This window comes from Rhamphochromis longiceps, linkage group LG6 (assembly GCF_057381845.1).
Source record: "Rhamphochromis longiceps isolate RC_006_pf linkage group LG6, R_longiceps_female_GT1.1, whole genome shotgun sequence".
Taxonomy (NCBI): Eukaryota; Metazoa; Chordata; class Actinopteri; order Cichliformes; family Cichlidae; genus Rhamphochromis; species Rhamphochromis longiceps.
This window is the reverse complement of record NC_140562.1, coordinates 8,278,386-8,293,873: the sequence shown is the minus strand read 5'-3', so window position 1 is coordinate 8,293,873 and position 15,488 is coordinate 8,278,386. Positions and strand designations below refer to the sequence as shown.

The 15,488-nt window shown below is 42.9% G+C and overlaps 1 protein-coding gene across 2 annotated transcripts in view; it reads left to right on the top strand.

Moving 5' to 3' along the window:
• The window catches only part of LOC146667450 (glutamate receptor 2-like), a 114,823-nt gene that overhangs the window by 32,321 nt on the left and 67,014 nt on the right, over nucleotides 1-15,488 (top strand). For both annotated transcript variants that reach the window (XM_085409122.1, XM_085409121.1), the window contains exons 10-15: nucleotides 61-168; nucleotides 3,146-3,209; nucleotides 8,200-8,342; nucleotides 11,249-11,464; nucleotides 12,038-12,192; nucleotides 13,447-13,645. In XM_085409122.1, coding sequence (XP_085265248.1) covers nucleotides 61-168; nucleotides 3,146-3,209; nucleotides 8,200-8,342; nucleotides 11,249-11,464; nucleotides 12,038-12,192; nucleotides 13,447-13,645 — 885 coding nt within the window. The remainder of the gene's footprint in view (nucleotides 1-60; nucleotides 169-3,145; nucleotides 3,210-8,199; nucleotides 8,343-11,248; nucleotides 11,465-12,037; nucleotides 12,193-13,446; nucleotides 13,646-15,488) is intronic.

Sequence of the window (15,488 nt, the reverse complement as noted above, 5' to 3'; positions counted from 1 at the left end):
CACATTTTCTAGCTTGTATGTGCAAGATATTTGCATAACCTTACTTGTGTCTGTTCACAGATTGGGTATTGGAATGAGGTGGATAAGATGGTTCTGACAAAGTCAGACCTTTACCCAAATGACACAATGGGAATGGAAAATAAGACTGTCATCGTTACAACGATACTGGTAACCCATGAATAGAGTTACAATTGACCATGTCAGTCAATGTCAAACGTTTTCTGTCTTCTATTCTCTAATAGTGCAGTAGTAAAGATGATCCAAAATGTGAAAAAATAGCATGAAATTTTGAAGAGGCTGTCTGTCTCCTGATTCCAAACTGGGATCTTGTTCCACAGAAGAGGGGCATGAACGCTGTAGGCTCTGCCTTGCATTCTACTTTTAAATACGCTAGGAACCACAAGTACATCAGCAGTCTGAGAGTGAAGTGCTGTATTGGAATAGTATGGTACTATGAGGTCTTTAAGATAAAATGGGACCAGATTATTCAAGCCTTGTATGATACAGACATTACAGATGTACACATGGAAATCTGCCGAAAGCATTCAGCAGTGTTGGGACTAACGCGTTATTAAGTAACGCGTTTGTTACGAACTTGCATGTCCATATGTTTGTTTGTGCAGGTGTTGCGTCTTACAGTAACTACGTTATTATTGTGGTAACGAGCTCGGTAACTAGTTATTATGCCAAAACCGGGAACGCGTTACTCGTTACTGGAATTTAGATAGGCTCGTTATTCGTTACTTTGTGTGGTGGCTATCGCGGAGCTTCCACAGATTCAATAACATTAGCAAGTGGTGGAAGCCAGCAGGTGGATGAAGGAAAAGGGAGGCAAGAGGAGAGACCCAAAGCGGCCGCTGGTCCGAGAGTGTCAGGTGAACTGAACTTCAGGTAAGAAGTTATAAATAAAATAAGATAAAACAAGTTCAACATCATTAACATCATAGCACCCGCCCAGCTGTATAGAAATTCCGTCATGCTAGCTAGTACGCAGTACGAGTTATTGTAACCGACTGTAAAAAGTCAGCATAATGAAAATAAACTCCACCTAAACTTGGTTTATATCTGACCCAGATAGACTGCAGCTCATAACTTCTTACCTGAAGTTCAATTCACCGCCTCGGGTCTCTGCTCCTCCTGCCTTTCCGTCATCCACCTGCCAGCGTGTTGCATCTGCTGGCCTCCACCACTTGCTAATGTTACTGAATCTGTGGAAGCTCCGCAATAAGCACCACCAAACAACTGAGTTATTTTTACACATCTCCCAGCATCTGGCCAATCCACCACCTTTCAGTGTTTATACCGTTACGGGAAAAAAACGAAAAAAAACAAAACAAAAACCATCGGCCCATAAAAACGAAAAATCACCATCAGCCCACCAGAAATGCCCGGTATGCCCGATGGCCAGTCCAGCTATGGCTACACCCGCAGAAACACACATATACACACACACCCTGCCTACACATACAACATGTGGAACATAGACATGACAGCATCGTGCAGAAGACACACACATCAAATAATAGAAATAATAGTCCACACTGCTCACGGACCCTGAGTCCCCGGAGCCGGGTCCGTGACAGATCTTTTAATTTTTAAAGGGAGAATATTCTATAACAACCTCACAAAAGAGGGAGGTTCTCCCTCTTCTCTTTCTCCCCTCCCCTCCCCTCATTCTCTATAGCAAAAGTTATTTTATTACAATTGTCATGTTTATTCAACACTATACTTCAGTTTGCATAATACCAACATGATTTCTTATCATGTTAAAAAGAAATATGTGGTTTCCCTCTATCATTCTATGTATTTTTCATTTCTGATTACTTCTTTTTGTCCAAAAATCTGTTTTCTTGTCTTCTCTTTTTAACACCTGTTAAGATCTGCAGTCACATTACATTTAAAACGACTTTTTCTGGTTGTTCATGATTAAAAAATACAAAAACCTTTCTATTTCTCTGTCTTTCTGCCTACTCTACTCACACCCAGACAATTGTTTAGTCTAACTCCTTACACACACACACACACAGAGCTCAAGGTCACATCTGCACAGAAAACAAATTCTTAACATTAGAATTATTTCATTGTAATGATTATGTTCTTATTCACCTTAAATTAAATTATTCAGCTTGTTAATTCTTGATTATGTTTTGATCAGGTTTCTGATTTGATTGCAGCAGGAATAACTGCCCATTGAAAGTGCATACATAAAACTCTGTCGCTCTGTGTTACATTATAACACCCACAAAGGCTGGAGTTACTAAATTAATTTACTTAATTTCTGGTTGGAGCTGAGCTGAGGGATCTCAGTCTTCTTGATACAGTCGAATGAAATGTTGTATCTCTGTATATTGTGACCAAATGGTACCATAAATAATCGAAAAAAGGATAGGTCCCCTGGGGGACTCCACAGTTCAGTCCAGACTACACAGACCTGCGGTCACCAATGGAAACAAAAAACTTACAGTTTGTCTAAACCACCACAGAGATGTCCCAGACACCGTCCCAGTGCTGCAGCCAGAATTTGATGTCCTGTTGTATGAAATGCTGAACTTATGTGAGGTAGTGCAAGACTAGAACATTCACCATACAAGCAGTTTTTAAGATGTAATTTGTAACCTAATACACAGTCATAGTATTGTGATGCTGACTGAATTTCTTTCAAGGATGTTGTTTTTAAGAAGCTGAAGACAATCTTCTCTAAGAGTTTTGCTGTAAAATGTTACTTTGAGATTGGTCTGTACATTTTTTACACAGCATCAAGATTTTGCATGATCTCACAACAACAAAGTGAGATCTAATTTAAGAGATGGTCCACTGTGTTACAAACAGTGCCATGGGTTTAGATCCAGGGTTTTGAGTTTTGGAGATGTTTAGGGGATTCTAGTTAGCATTTTTAATAATCTTGCATTTTATTTCAGTATTCTGTATTATTTAGTGTTCTTTTCATCTACTAATTGCAAGACTGTTGGTTGATTCCTGGCTGCTGCATGCCAAACATCCTTGGGCAAGATACTACTCTGAGCACTCATTCACTCATTTACACAAGCACCTATTTTATGCCTTTAAGTGCTTTCTATCTATACTCACACACATTCATACTCCAGTCTACTGTATTGTTAACATTTCAATGTGTTTGTGTATATAGGAAGCACCGTATGTGATGCTAAAGAAGAATGCTGAATTGTTTCAAGACAATGACCGTTATGAAGGTACGTTACATCAGGTACTATATGTCTATATGATACTCATAAAAAATGTTTGAAAAGTTATTTACAGCACAGTAAAACGTTTTATTTGTTATTTAAACCAAAAAATCTAGACCAAAATTGTCATATCAGTATTCTGTATTGAGACTGACTGAAACTGGACGTTCAGTACAGAATCCCAAAAGGTTGATTCTGTCCATGTGGACGTAGTGTTTTCAGTGGGAGAAAGTGTCACTTGGATGAGTGATGAAGCATTTATCTAAATGACAACACTACGTCCACATGGACAGAATCAACCTTTGGGATTTCCTTGCCTGGATGATGGCGCATGCATTAAGACGTAAAGTAAAGTAGAGCCAAGTCCTACATCCAAGATGGCGCCGGAGTGCATGGCTCGCCGTCCATGGCTGTCGGATCCACTTTTGCTCTGCGTGTTTATATTGTTTTTGTCACTTTTATTGAACAACGCTGACTCTCTACTGATCTACAATCGTGAAACTCTCTTAAATATTCGACTTGCCACAGAGAAACTGGTAAGGACTAGCGCTGATGGACAGGACTTTTTCCCACCTCCGCTACTCTCTGGAGTACCGGCTCACCTAGGCTACACCCCTACCCCATCTCATAAGAAGCGCTTTAAACGTCGGAGAAAACGCAGCGGGCTGTTAGTGAAATTGAAATCATATTTAGGTTTTTCATCTGGCAGAGACAGAACAGTTTCCCAATGCACTCTGGCGGAAATCCGACCTTTGCACTGGCGTTTCATCCCCCGTTGCTTCCTGGAACCTATTGCCACCTAGCTGGTACCTGTTGTCGGCTCGGCTGAGGAGATCCTGCGTCCCCGCCTTCTCTTACCTCGTCTTCGCTGCGGTGGAGTAAATCCGCAGAATCCAGTGAAACAGGTTTCTTGGATGGCTGTCACCGCAATGATGGACCCTACCCGGATTGCTCTGGGTAACGCTAAGTTGTTAGCAAATAAAACGTTCATATTGAAGGATTTCTTCACTTCTCATAATCTGGATTTCCTCTGTGTGACAGAAACCTGGCTAAGTGACGGTGAGTTAAGCGCTTTCTCGGAACTATTACCGCCAGACTGTTCCTATTTTAACTCACTGAGGACTACGGCCGAGGTTGAGGAGTGGCAACAGTTTACAAAAACATTTTGATTTCTCACCTAGAACATCATGTTGGAATTAGAGGCACTGCCTTGGAGTGGTTCAAGTCATACCTGTCTGACAGAAGTTTCTCTGTCTCACTTGGTAAATTTTATTCATCTTCCGCCCCCCTCCCATGTGGTGTACCCCAAGGATCCATCCTTGGGCCCCTTCTTTTTAGCATGTATTTACTTCCCCTTGGCCATATTATTAAAAAACATAAAATTCCATATCATTTTTATGCAGACGACTGTCAAATTTATTTACCCCTGAAACACAATGACCCTAACCCCCTCAGGCCTATTTTAGAATGTCTTAAAGATATCAGAGCATGGCTGGCTCTGAATTTTTTTAATTTTAATGAAAAGAAGACAGAGGTCATTATATTTGGGCCGAGTGGCCCTGGTGTGCCTCCATCTGACTTGGGTCCTCTCACTTCCTGTGTGAAACCAATTGTTTCCAACCTTGGAGTAACAATTGACACAGCTCTTAAAATGGACAAACAAATAAATACAGTGGTGAGAAATAGCTTTTTTCAGTTGAGGCACCTTTCTAAAGTCAAACCTTTTATTTCTTTTTATGACTTCGAGAGAGTTTTACACGCATTTGTGCCCACTCGCCTTGATTATTGTAATGCGCTTTATATTGGTATTGATCAGGCTTCACAATCACGCTTGCAAATGGTCCAGAATACTGCTGCTCACCTGCTGACAAGGACACGCAAACGTGAGCACATTACCCCAAGCTGATCTACAATACGGCAGCAGTGATCAGTGAGATGCTTGGCTACAAGTTGAACAGCCACAAGGGGCAGTACCCTCCATGGAGAAGGAGGCTAGAGGGCAAGATCAAAGTAGCACGGAGGGAGGTTAGCCAACTAACGGAGTTGCAGAAAGGTGCGACAAAGAAGGTGCATAAGAAATACAGCAAGCTGTCCATACCTGAGGCCTTGGAAACTGCCAAGCAAAGACTCACAGCCTTGGCCAGCCGCTTGAGGAGGTACACCAGAGAGACAAAAAGCAGGAGAATAAACCAGCTGTTCTCCACAGAACCAGCAAAGGTGTACTCTCAGTGGCAAGGGAACAATAATAAGAGAACAGCACCACCAAGGCTGGAGATGGAGCAATACTGGAAGAGCATATGGGAGAAGGATGCAACCCATAACGGCAATGCTCAGTGGCTAGTGGATCTGAGGGCAGACCACAGCGACCTCCCTGAACAGGGTCCAGTAACCATCACAGTGGCAGATATCCAAGAAAGGGTCTCCAGTATGAAGAGTTGGACAGCACCAGGGCCCGACATGGTTCACGCCTACTGGCTAAAGAAGCTGACTGCACTCCACGAGCGTCTGGCAGCACAAAAGAACCAGCTGCTAGTTAACGAGAGACACCCGGAATGGCTAACCGAAGGTCGGACGGTCCTGATCCCCAAGGACCCCAAGAAGGGACCGGTCCCCTCCAACTACCGACCAATAACCTGCCTCAGTACTACATGGAAGCTCCTGTCAGGCATCATATCGGCTAAGATGAACAGGCACATGGGTCAATACATGAGTGGGACACAGAAAGGAATTGGCAAGAATACCAGAGGCGCAAAACACCAGCTACTGGTAGACAGAACAGTCAGCCGAGACTGCAAGACCAGACTGACCAACCTGTGCACTGCCTGGATTGATTACAAGAAGGCCTATGACTCAATGCCCCACAGCTGGATACTGGATGCCTAGAATTGTACAAGATCAATGGGACCCTAAGAGCCTTCATCAGGAACTCAATGGGGATGTGGCGTACAACACTAGAGGCCAACTCCAAGCCCATAGCACAAGTCACCATCAAGTGCGGGATCTACCAAGGAGATGCTCTGTCCCCACTGCTGTTCTGCATAGGCCTGAACCCCCTCAGTGAGATCATTAACAAGACTGGCTACGGATACCGACTACGGAACGGAGCAGTTGTCAGCCACCTCCTGTACATGGATGACATCAAGCTGTATGCCAAGAGTGAACGAGACATCGATTCACTGATCCACACTACCAGGCTATACAGCAATGACATTGGAATGTCGTTCGGACTGGAGAAGTGTAGTCGGATGGTAACAAAGAGAGGGAAGGTAGTCAGAACTGAGGGGATTGAACTACCAGAAGGCAACATTGCAGACATAGAGGACAGTTACAAGTACCTGGGGATCCCGCAGGCAAATGGGAACCATGAAGAGGCCGCTAGAAAGGCTGCAACCACCAAGTACCTGCAGAGGGTCAGGCAAGTCCTGAGGAGTCAGCTGAATGGTAAGAACAAGATCCGGGCCATCAACACGTACGCCCTGCCCGTGATCAGGTACCCTGCTGGGGTAATAGGCTGGCCAAAGGAGGAGATAGAAGCCACTGACATAAAGACAAGAAAGCTCCTTACCATGCATGGAGGGTTTCACCCCAAGTCCAGCACCCTGAGGCTGTATGCTAAGCGGAAGGAAGGGGGCCGGGGACTGGTGAGTGTCAGCACCACAGTCCAGGATGAGACAAGGAACATCCAAGAATACATTGGGAAGATGGCCCCAACTGACCGAGTGCTCAGTGAATACCTCAGGCAGCAGAAACCCAAGAAAGAGGAGGGAGACGAGGAACCATCATGGAAGGACAGGCCCCTGCACGGTATGTACCACCGGCAGATAGAGGAGGTGGCTGATATCCAGAAATCCTACCAGTGGCTGGACAAAGCTGGACTGAAAGACAGCACAGAGGCACTAATCATGGCAGCACAAGAACAAGCTCTGAGTACAAGATCCATAGAGGCTGGGGTCTATCACACCAGGCAAGACCCCAGGTGCAGGCTGTGTAAAGATGCCCCAGAGACAATCCAGCACATAACAGCAGGGTGCAAGATGCTAGCAGGCAAGGCATACATGGAACGCCATAACCAAGTGGCTGGCATAGTGTACAGGAACATCTGTGCCGAGTATAACCTGGAAGTCCCGAGGTCAAAATGGGAGATGCCCCCAAGGGTGGTGGAGAATGACCGAGCTAAGATCCTGTGGGACTTCCAGATACAGACGGACAAAATGGTGGTGGCTAACCAACCGGACATAGTGGTGGTAGACAAACAGAAGAAGACGGTCGTAGTGATCGATGTAGCGGTTCCGAATGACAGCAATGTCAGGAAGAAGGAACACGAGAAGCTGGAGAAATACCAAGGGCTCAGAGAAGAGCTCGAGAGGATGTGGAGGGTGAAGGTAACGGTGGTCCCCGTGGTAATCGGAGCACTAGGTGCGGTGACTCCCAAGCTAGGCGAGTGGCTCCAGCAGATCCCGGGAACAACATCGGAGATCTCTGTCCAGAAGAGCGCAGTCCTGGGAACAGCTAAGATACTGCGCAGGACCCTCAAGCTCCCAGGCCTCTGGTAGAGGACCCGAGCTTGAAGGATAAACCGCCCGCAGGGGCGTGCTGGGTGTTGTTGTTTTTTTGTTTATATATATTAAAATGCTATATAAATAAAGTTGGATTGGATTTATAGATTACATACAAATGCTACTGCCACCATTTAAAGTAGCACCATGTGAGTGGCAACCAGTGTGTATAGCATTCTGCATATAAAACCTTTCATTATTCATTCCTCTACTTGAAGTATTAATGAAAATAATTTGTTGTTTGAAGTATGTGCCATGAAGATAGCTCAATGATACCACAATAGCATATGTTTTTCCTTACTTTTAAAACTTTTTCAAGACACATAAGGTGCCGTTAATTTAGAGTAAATTTGATATTAAGATATGTGATATTCAATTACACACTACTCTTGTATCTCATATAAGCGACTTTGTTGTTTGGCTGTTTGTACTGATGCAAGGTTACTGTGTCGACCTGGCTGCGGAGATTGCAAAGCACTGTGGGATACGCTACCAGCTGAGGATTGTGGGAGATGGCAAATATGGAGCAAGAGATGCTGAAACCAAAATCTGGAATGGTATGGTTGGAGAGCTGGTATATGGGGTAAGACTTTACACAGGCACAATAAACAGCAGAATGTTTTATTTAACTTGAGCATGAGACAAATTAAATATTGGTGGTAGTGCAAAACAAAAATGGTGTGTGAAAACCATGTTCAAAGCAAAGTTTATAAATATTACTTAAGACATGGAATAGAAATTGTTAAGTACTAGATTTTATCTCTGCTGAGCCTCTCTCTTAGAATTGCATGAGCACATTTAACCAAATGCCTGGAAATTTGTGGACATCAACCAACTGCAGCTGCATTTTTCTTTATGGTGGTTTTACCTGCACGTCCTGCAGTGTGAATGACACTTTAAACTTGAAATTTTCTTTACTTTTAATTAGATTAAATTGGTATTAATAGTAATTAATAACATTCATTAAAGATCTGAGTAACTGACCAAACACTCCGATCATTTAAGTTAGAGGAGGCAGTCTGAAAAATCTGGAAAATTAAGCTTTATGTAGCACCAGTTCAGAAAATTCCCTCATATAAGATTAGCTGATTGTTGGGGTTTCATCTCTAACACTGTGTAATAACTTTAGTAATTTAGTGAGTTACAACGTATTTTTCAACAAATTCATTACATGAGATTCTTGGATGAGACTCAAATAACCATTTAATACCATCCAATCCCCCATTTTATAGATAAAATGGAGAGGATGGGGTGGATTCCAGCTTCATCGCCCAGATTTATTGTTTTGTTCCTGTTCACACTATATTCTTATCTTTTGTAACAAGAACCCAGACCAACAGACAGTTCCCTACTCTCCCCTCCATTCAAAATAGGCTATTGGGTCATGAAGTTGTCCCGAATTCTTTGATGTTGGGTTGAGAACAAACAACCAATACTCAGAGCAGGTCTAGTCAATCCACAATTATTTATTTAGCTTGCATGCAAGGGAGATGTACACAATACCACCTTCCGTGTAGTTCTCAAAGAGGAAGCACTTTGATACACAGTTTTATATGTCAGGGTTCACGCCCCTTCGTGCATAAGCAGATAACATAACATGCATCAGTTACAGTTAGTGACAGCTAGACACGATTCCTTTTTTGGTGATCTTCTACAATTACTCAGAAATCTATCTTAACTGCCTTTCACCCCCACCTGTTTCCTGTTGTTCTCGTTATGAGTCTTATAATAGTAAATGACACATCCTGAGTCCATCCTGTTCTGACTGTCGCTGTGCAAGCACGTATGCAATTACAATCAAAGCACTTCTGGTAATACCCTATGATCTAGCACATTTTATTAGCGGCTGGGTTAATATGGCCTTTGCTGAAATACTGCTTCATGATATATTTTCAACAATTCCCCCTTTTGACCTTCGAAAGAAGGTCACCATACTTCTGATGCTGCTACTCCCCTAGGCACCCCTATTGCATCCATATATGTTAAAAACCCCACAAATAAGTCAAACAAGTAAGTGTACGTCCAGAACAGCACCTTGCATCTACACTGGGCTGTGAGCTGCCTTGCCCTGTTTCCTGAGACCCTTACCCCCTTTTTACCCAGCATAATAGTACAAACCCGCTCTTGCCCACGGGCCAATTTATGTCATGTTTACCCCTGGAGGCATTCCCTTGGGCTGGATACACCACCGTACACCAGTCCGCTGGGATCTCTCCTACGTCATACTTCTGACTTCCCTTGCTGCTCACTGTAAAATCAAAACAGGTATAGTTAGCGTTTCTTCGGGTAAAAGGTCCCGGAGTAGTTTTATTATCAATTGGTGGAATTGCACTTCTGGTTATTATAAGCACACAACCAAATCCCCGCGTGTCATTTGAATAGACAGGGCCAGGTTCGGTGAACAGGTGTGGGCGGGTGGCTACGCACGCCACACAGTCTGACACCTTTTGTTCCTTTATATTTTGAATTAGCCAATCTAACCCCAGGTTGATATTTCTATACCCAGTATCTGTCAGTTCTCTTAGTTGTCGCGCTTTCCCTCTCTGGACAGTCTGTCCCCCTTTAACGGCTGGACCAAATGTGGGATGACCACTGTGTTCGGGCAATTAACATAACATAAAAATCACACAAACTATTAGTAAAGCTAATACTCTCAGACCTCCCATTACTTTTCAGCTTCCACCTTTGTGCTCAAACTAGAAACTCTGTCTAAAGGGCTTTTGACCTTCTTTACATTTAAACAACTAATCTTCTGGGACGGGCAATTCTCTGTGCTCTTCTCCTCTTCTTACTTTAACCTCATGGGTGGAGCACCATGAGGTCTTTTTCCACAGACCGGGGGATTATTCTGCCCCCTTTTTGAGGTCTGGGTGTTTCTCTGACTCAGCCAAGTCAGGGCTTCTGGCCTTCTTAGTCTGGTCCTTCTGGATTTCCGCCAACCCCTTCGTGGTTATTGCTGTGGTTCTGGAATCCTCTCGAGGTGACCAGTAGGAGCCCAAACGGCATGACCCTTGACCTCAATCACTGACTGGGCCATCTGCTATGCCTGGAATGATGTGTGCTTCTCGCTGGTTCTCTAGGAAAAAATCTGGAGCTCTAGGAACTTATGGTCCATTATAATCTTAAATTTTACCTGTACTTGAATTGTTAATCACACAAATCACCATAAAGTCATAGGAAAAAAAATCATAGAAACTATTGTTTCAGGCATGTGGCCCCTGGTGCATGCCTCTAAAGTCTTCTTTGTGCATGTTCCAGTATTCTACAGGTACTTTCTCCTTCAGTCCAGAGATATGGATGTAAAGTTAGGTGAACGTCCTTACAGTGTGTAGAATTAAACACTATATGATTGTATAGTTAAATGTGGCTTGTAGGCTAGAATCACTTATGTGATCACAACGACTGCCAAAGCGCTGTAGTAGCAGCAGCTCTTCCAAGTCCATGAAGCAATCACATTGTCCCTGTCACTGTGTCTCTACTTTCCAACAGAAAGCAGATATAGCTATTGCTCCCCTGACAATCACTCTTGTCCGTGAAGAGGTGATAGATTTCTCCAAACCCTTCATGTCTTTGGGAATCTCCATCATGATTAAAAAGCCGCAAAAATCCAAACCAGGTGTTTTCTCCTTTCTGGACCCACTGGCCTATGAAATCTGGATGTGCATTGTCTTTGCCTACATAGGAGTTAGTGTTGTTCTCTTTCTGGTAAGTAAGCCTGCTATTATGAATTTGCATGCTTTGTTGAAATCCTCTTTTAGGTGCTATCCTGTTTTCATAAGTATCAGTGCCTAATATGGTTATGTTAAAAGAAGGCATAAATACTATGTTTGAAATAAGTGACATAATACCTACTGACACTTATTGAGACTAATGTATTATGTCTCAAAAAGTGTAGTTCAAGTTTGAAGCCCAACCTTCCTTGCCTCAACTTTAGGGTTAATTTAATAGAAAACTAGAAACTTGCTTCGATTCAGAAAGATTTTATATTTATGATCAATTGATTACATGTAATCTGATTTAACAACGAGGAGGTACACTACAGAGGAGCAGTTTAGTTAAAAATGTGTCATTTCTTAAAGAGCAATTGTGTCTTTTTATGGCAGTATAGTTAGACAGAAGCTCCTCTTCACAGCCTAGGCACCTACTTTGTGGCTGGGCTCTTTGAAACAGTGGAAAAAATGAAATGCCTTGTTTTTTGCAAACTTTTAGAAAACCCTGTTATAACAATCTATGTCATTTGTGTATTTCTGTTGACATTCTAATGCTTTGCTGCTGTAGGTATCCAGGTTCAGCCCTTATGAATGGACGCTTGAGGAGCCAGAAGATGGAGCCTTGCCATTAACCACTGAATCCACCAATGAGTTTGGGATCTTTAATTCTCTTTGGTTTTCTTTGGGTGCTTTCATGCGGCAGGGTTGTGACATCTCACCAAGGTTGGTATGCCCTTGACATTTCATAGTCATATACGGTATTAGCTCCCGATGTTGTAATCAGTATATTATATTAATATACATTCACTGCCTCGTTAATCAGGAACTGAATATTAATACTAATTAAGGGCTGTAAAACAGGCACAGTTCTTATCATAGACTGAATGAGATAAAAGTGCATTAGAAACTCTGTTCATGCTACAATTGTTCTGTTCTACTTCAACCCTAATATTTTTACACTGACTTGGTATAGCATCATGTTTGTAATGTTAACTATGGCCATGAAGAGATGTATGTGGTCATTGTTAAACTGTCCAGTTTGGGTGAGGCTGTTGCCACTATGGCATTGCTGCTGTAGCTAGCTGTGTTGGGCAAGTCACTGTAGTCTGTCAGCTGAAAATATTTTCTTTATCCACAATGACCAGTCAAAAGTTTGGACACACCTTCTCATTTAATGTTGTTTCTCTGCTCCATATATTTTGCTCCATCAAATATATGGAGCAAAATATATGGAATTATGTAGCAGTATTTTGGATTCCTGAAAGTAGCCACACTTTGCTTTGTTCACAGTGCTGAAAACTTTTGGCCTTTTCTCAATGAGCTTCATGATGTAGCCACCTGAAATGGTTTCACCTCACAGGTGTGCCTGTCAGGGTTCAGTGGTGGAATTCCTTGCCTTCTTAATGGAGTTGGGACCATCAGTTGTGTTGAGCAGATGTCAGGTTGGTACACAGCTGACAGCTCTATTTGACAGCTATTCAAATTCATATTATGGCAAGAACCAATCAGCTAAGTAGAAATGACAGCTAAGAGAATTATCAGTCCATCATTACTTTTAGAACTTTTAGAACCAAGAAGGAGACCTAAAACCCAAAGGAGATGGTTTCGGATGGAATGGACCGCCGAGTAAAGGTAAACAGGCCAACAAGTGCTCAGCATCTCTGGAAACTCCTTCAAGATGCTTGGAAAACCATTTCAAGTGACGACCTCATGAAACTCATCAAGAGAATGCCAACAGTGTGTAAAGCAGTAATCAAAGCAAAGGCTGTTACGAAGAATCTTAAATATGAAACATGGTTTGAGTTATTTCACACTTTTTATTACACAATTCCATGTGTGTTCATTTACAGTTTTGATGCCTTCAGTAAGAATCTACAATGTGTCAAATCATAACAACAAGTGCCTCAAGATGTAATTGAATGAATTTGCCATGAGTCCTAGAACAGTTTAATTTGATTCATGTGTTTATGTGGGCAGGTCTCTTTCAGGACGTATAGTTGGTGGGGTGTGGTGGTTTTTCACTCTGATCATTATCTCATCATACACTGCTAACCTGGCTGCCTTCCTCACGGTGGAGAGGATGGTGTCTCCCATTGAGAGTGCTGAAGATTTGGCTAAGCAGACGGAGATAGCATATGGAACACTGGACTCTGGATCCACCAAGGAGTTTTTCAGGGTAAGGACTTTTAGTATCAGCTGGACAATAGGAAGAGCCTGCTTCAGCACTTCCACGCACCTAGAGTGTTTATGAAATTTATTGTTTCAAATGGGAATCCTTAGATGACAAAATATGATGATTGTAGTCTCGCAACTTAATCCAAAATTTCCGATAGATCTTTCCTTGGAGTTCAACTGAATCATGTCCTGAAACCTGTCCTCTTTATAAGCTGAAAGATATATTTGTCCCCAAAACAAAATTTTGTCATTTAAAAGAAAACTTGAATTCAAGTCAGCATGGTTTCAGGCCCTTTGTATGTTAATTTTTTGTATGTCACATTCATTTAACTTAGTTTCACATAGTGGTTCAACGGCACACAACTGAGCTAGATGTGGGATGAAGTGAGCAGCTTTAGAGAATCTATCAACGACGGTGAGAATGACACTCTTTCCAGAGGAGCTGGGGAGACCAGTAACAAAATCAAGGGAGATGTGAGACCAAGGCCGGTGAGGTGTTGTGAGCGAGTGGAGCTGACCTAGGGGGTGCTTAGTGGATGGCTTGTTGTGAGCGCAAACGGCACAGGCTGACACATATTCCTTTACGTCCTTTATTAGAAATTTCCATCAGAAATGTCGTCTAAGGAGTTGTATTGTTCTACTCACGCCAGGGTGGCACGAAAATCGTGCAGTGTGAATCCAATGAATGACCGCCCCATGGGCGGTAGCGGGGACGAAGCGCCGCCCAGGTGGCCCGGTACCTGGGTTGGGGTCCCCTGCGAGGGCCTGGCAGATAGTCTCCTCAATGTCCCAGATGAGAGCGCCTAAAACGCAGGCAGGGGGCAGGACAGTGGCGGGAGAGGATGCTTCAGTGTCCAAGGAACACTGACAGAAGAGCGCGTCAGGCTTGACATTCTGTGACCCTGGGCGATAGGAGAGAGTGAAGTCAAAGTGAGTGAAGAATGGAGACCAGTGGGCTTGCCATGAGTTTAATCTTTTGGCCGTTCTGAGGTAAGTTAAATTTTTATGGTCTGTCCATATGAGGAAAGGCTGTTCCGCCCCCTCCAGCCAGTGGCGCCATTCTTCTAAGGCAAGTTTTATAGCCAGGAGCTCCCTGTCGCCAATGTCATAGTTTCTCTCCGTGGGGGTGAGTCGGCATGAGGAGTAGGCGCATGGCTGGAGCTTACCTTGTGGCCCGGACCGCTGGGAGAGAACTGCCCCAACTTCGGTGTCGGACGCATCAACATCCACGATAAACTGCTTTTTTTTTTTTGTGTGTGTGTGTCCTGTCTGGCACTGTAGCAATCAGAATTATTGTCTGAAGGCCAAGAAAAATGCCCAACAGATTTACTTTCCCAAGTGGGCCTTTTGCTATACTGGTCATCTTGATTGTCATAGTTTATTTGATCTTTATTAGTTATTTTTATATTTTTATTAGTTATTGTAATCAGGCCAGACTGGACCCGATGACGGGAAAGAAAAACAAGAAGAACAGTTGAGAAGAAAGTTAACAGAAGGAGAGGGAAAGAAAAAGGAGAAAAGAGATAGTGAGAAAAGACTGCTTCATCACCTTTGTCTTTTTTTTTCTCTTTTTCTTTTCCTGGATCACCTGTTGAGAAAGAAAAAAGAAAACAAGCAGAAGGAAACTAGAGCAATAGAATAAACAACATCATGATGATCTATGGCAATATAACAGTAAATACTAAATGTTAAACATTATTGTGTAAGATCGACAGCGCACAGTGCGCTTTAAGGTCGTAGCCAATAAGGGTATAGTTTTTTGTGTATGAGCACCCGTCTGTACACCTGTGAGCATGAATGCGCTTGTTTTTAAAAGGTTCCTACATGTTCCTACATATCTGTTA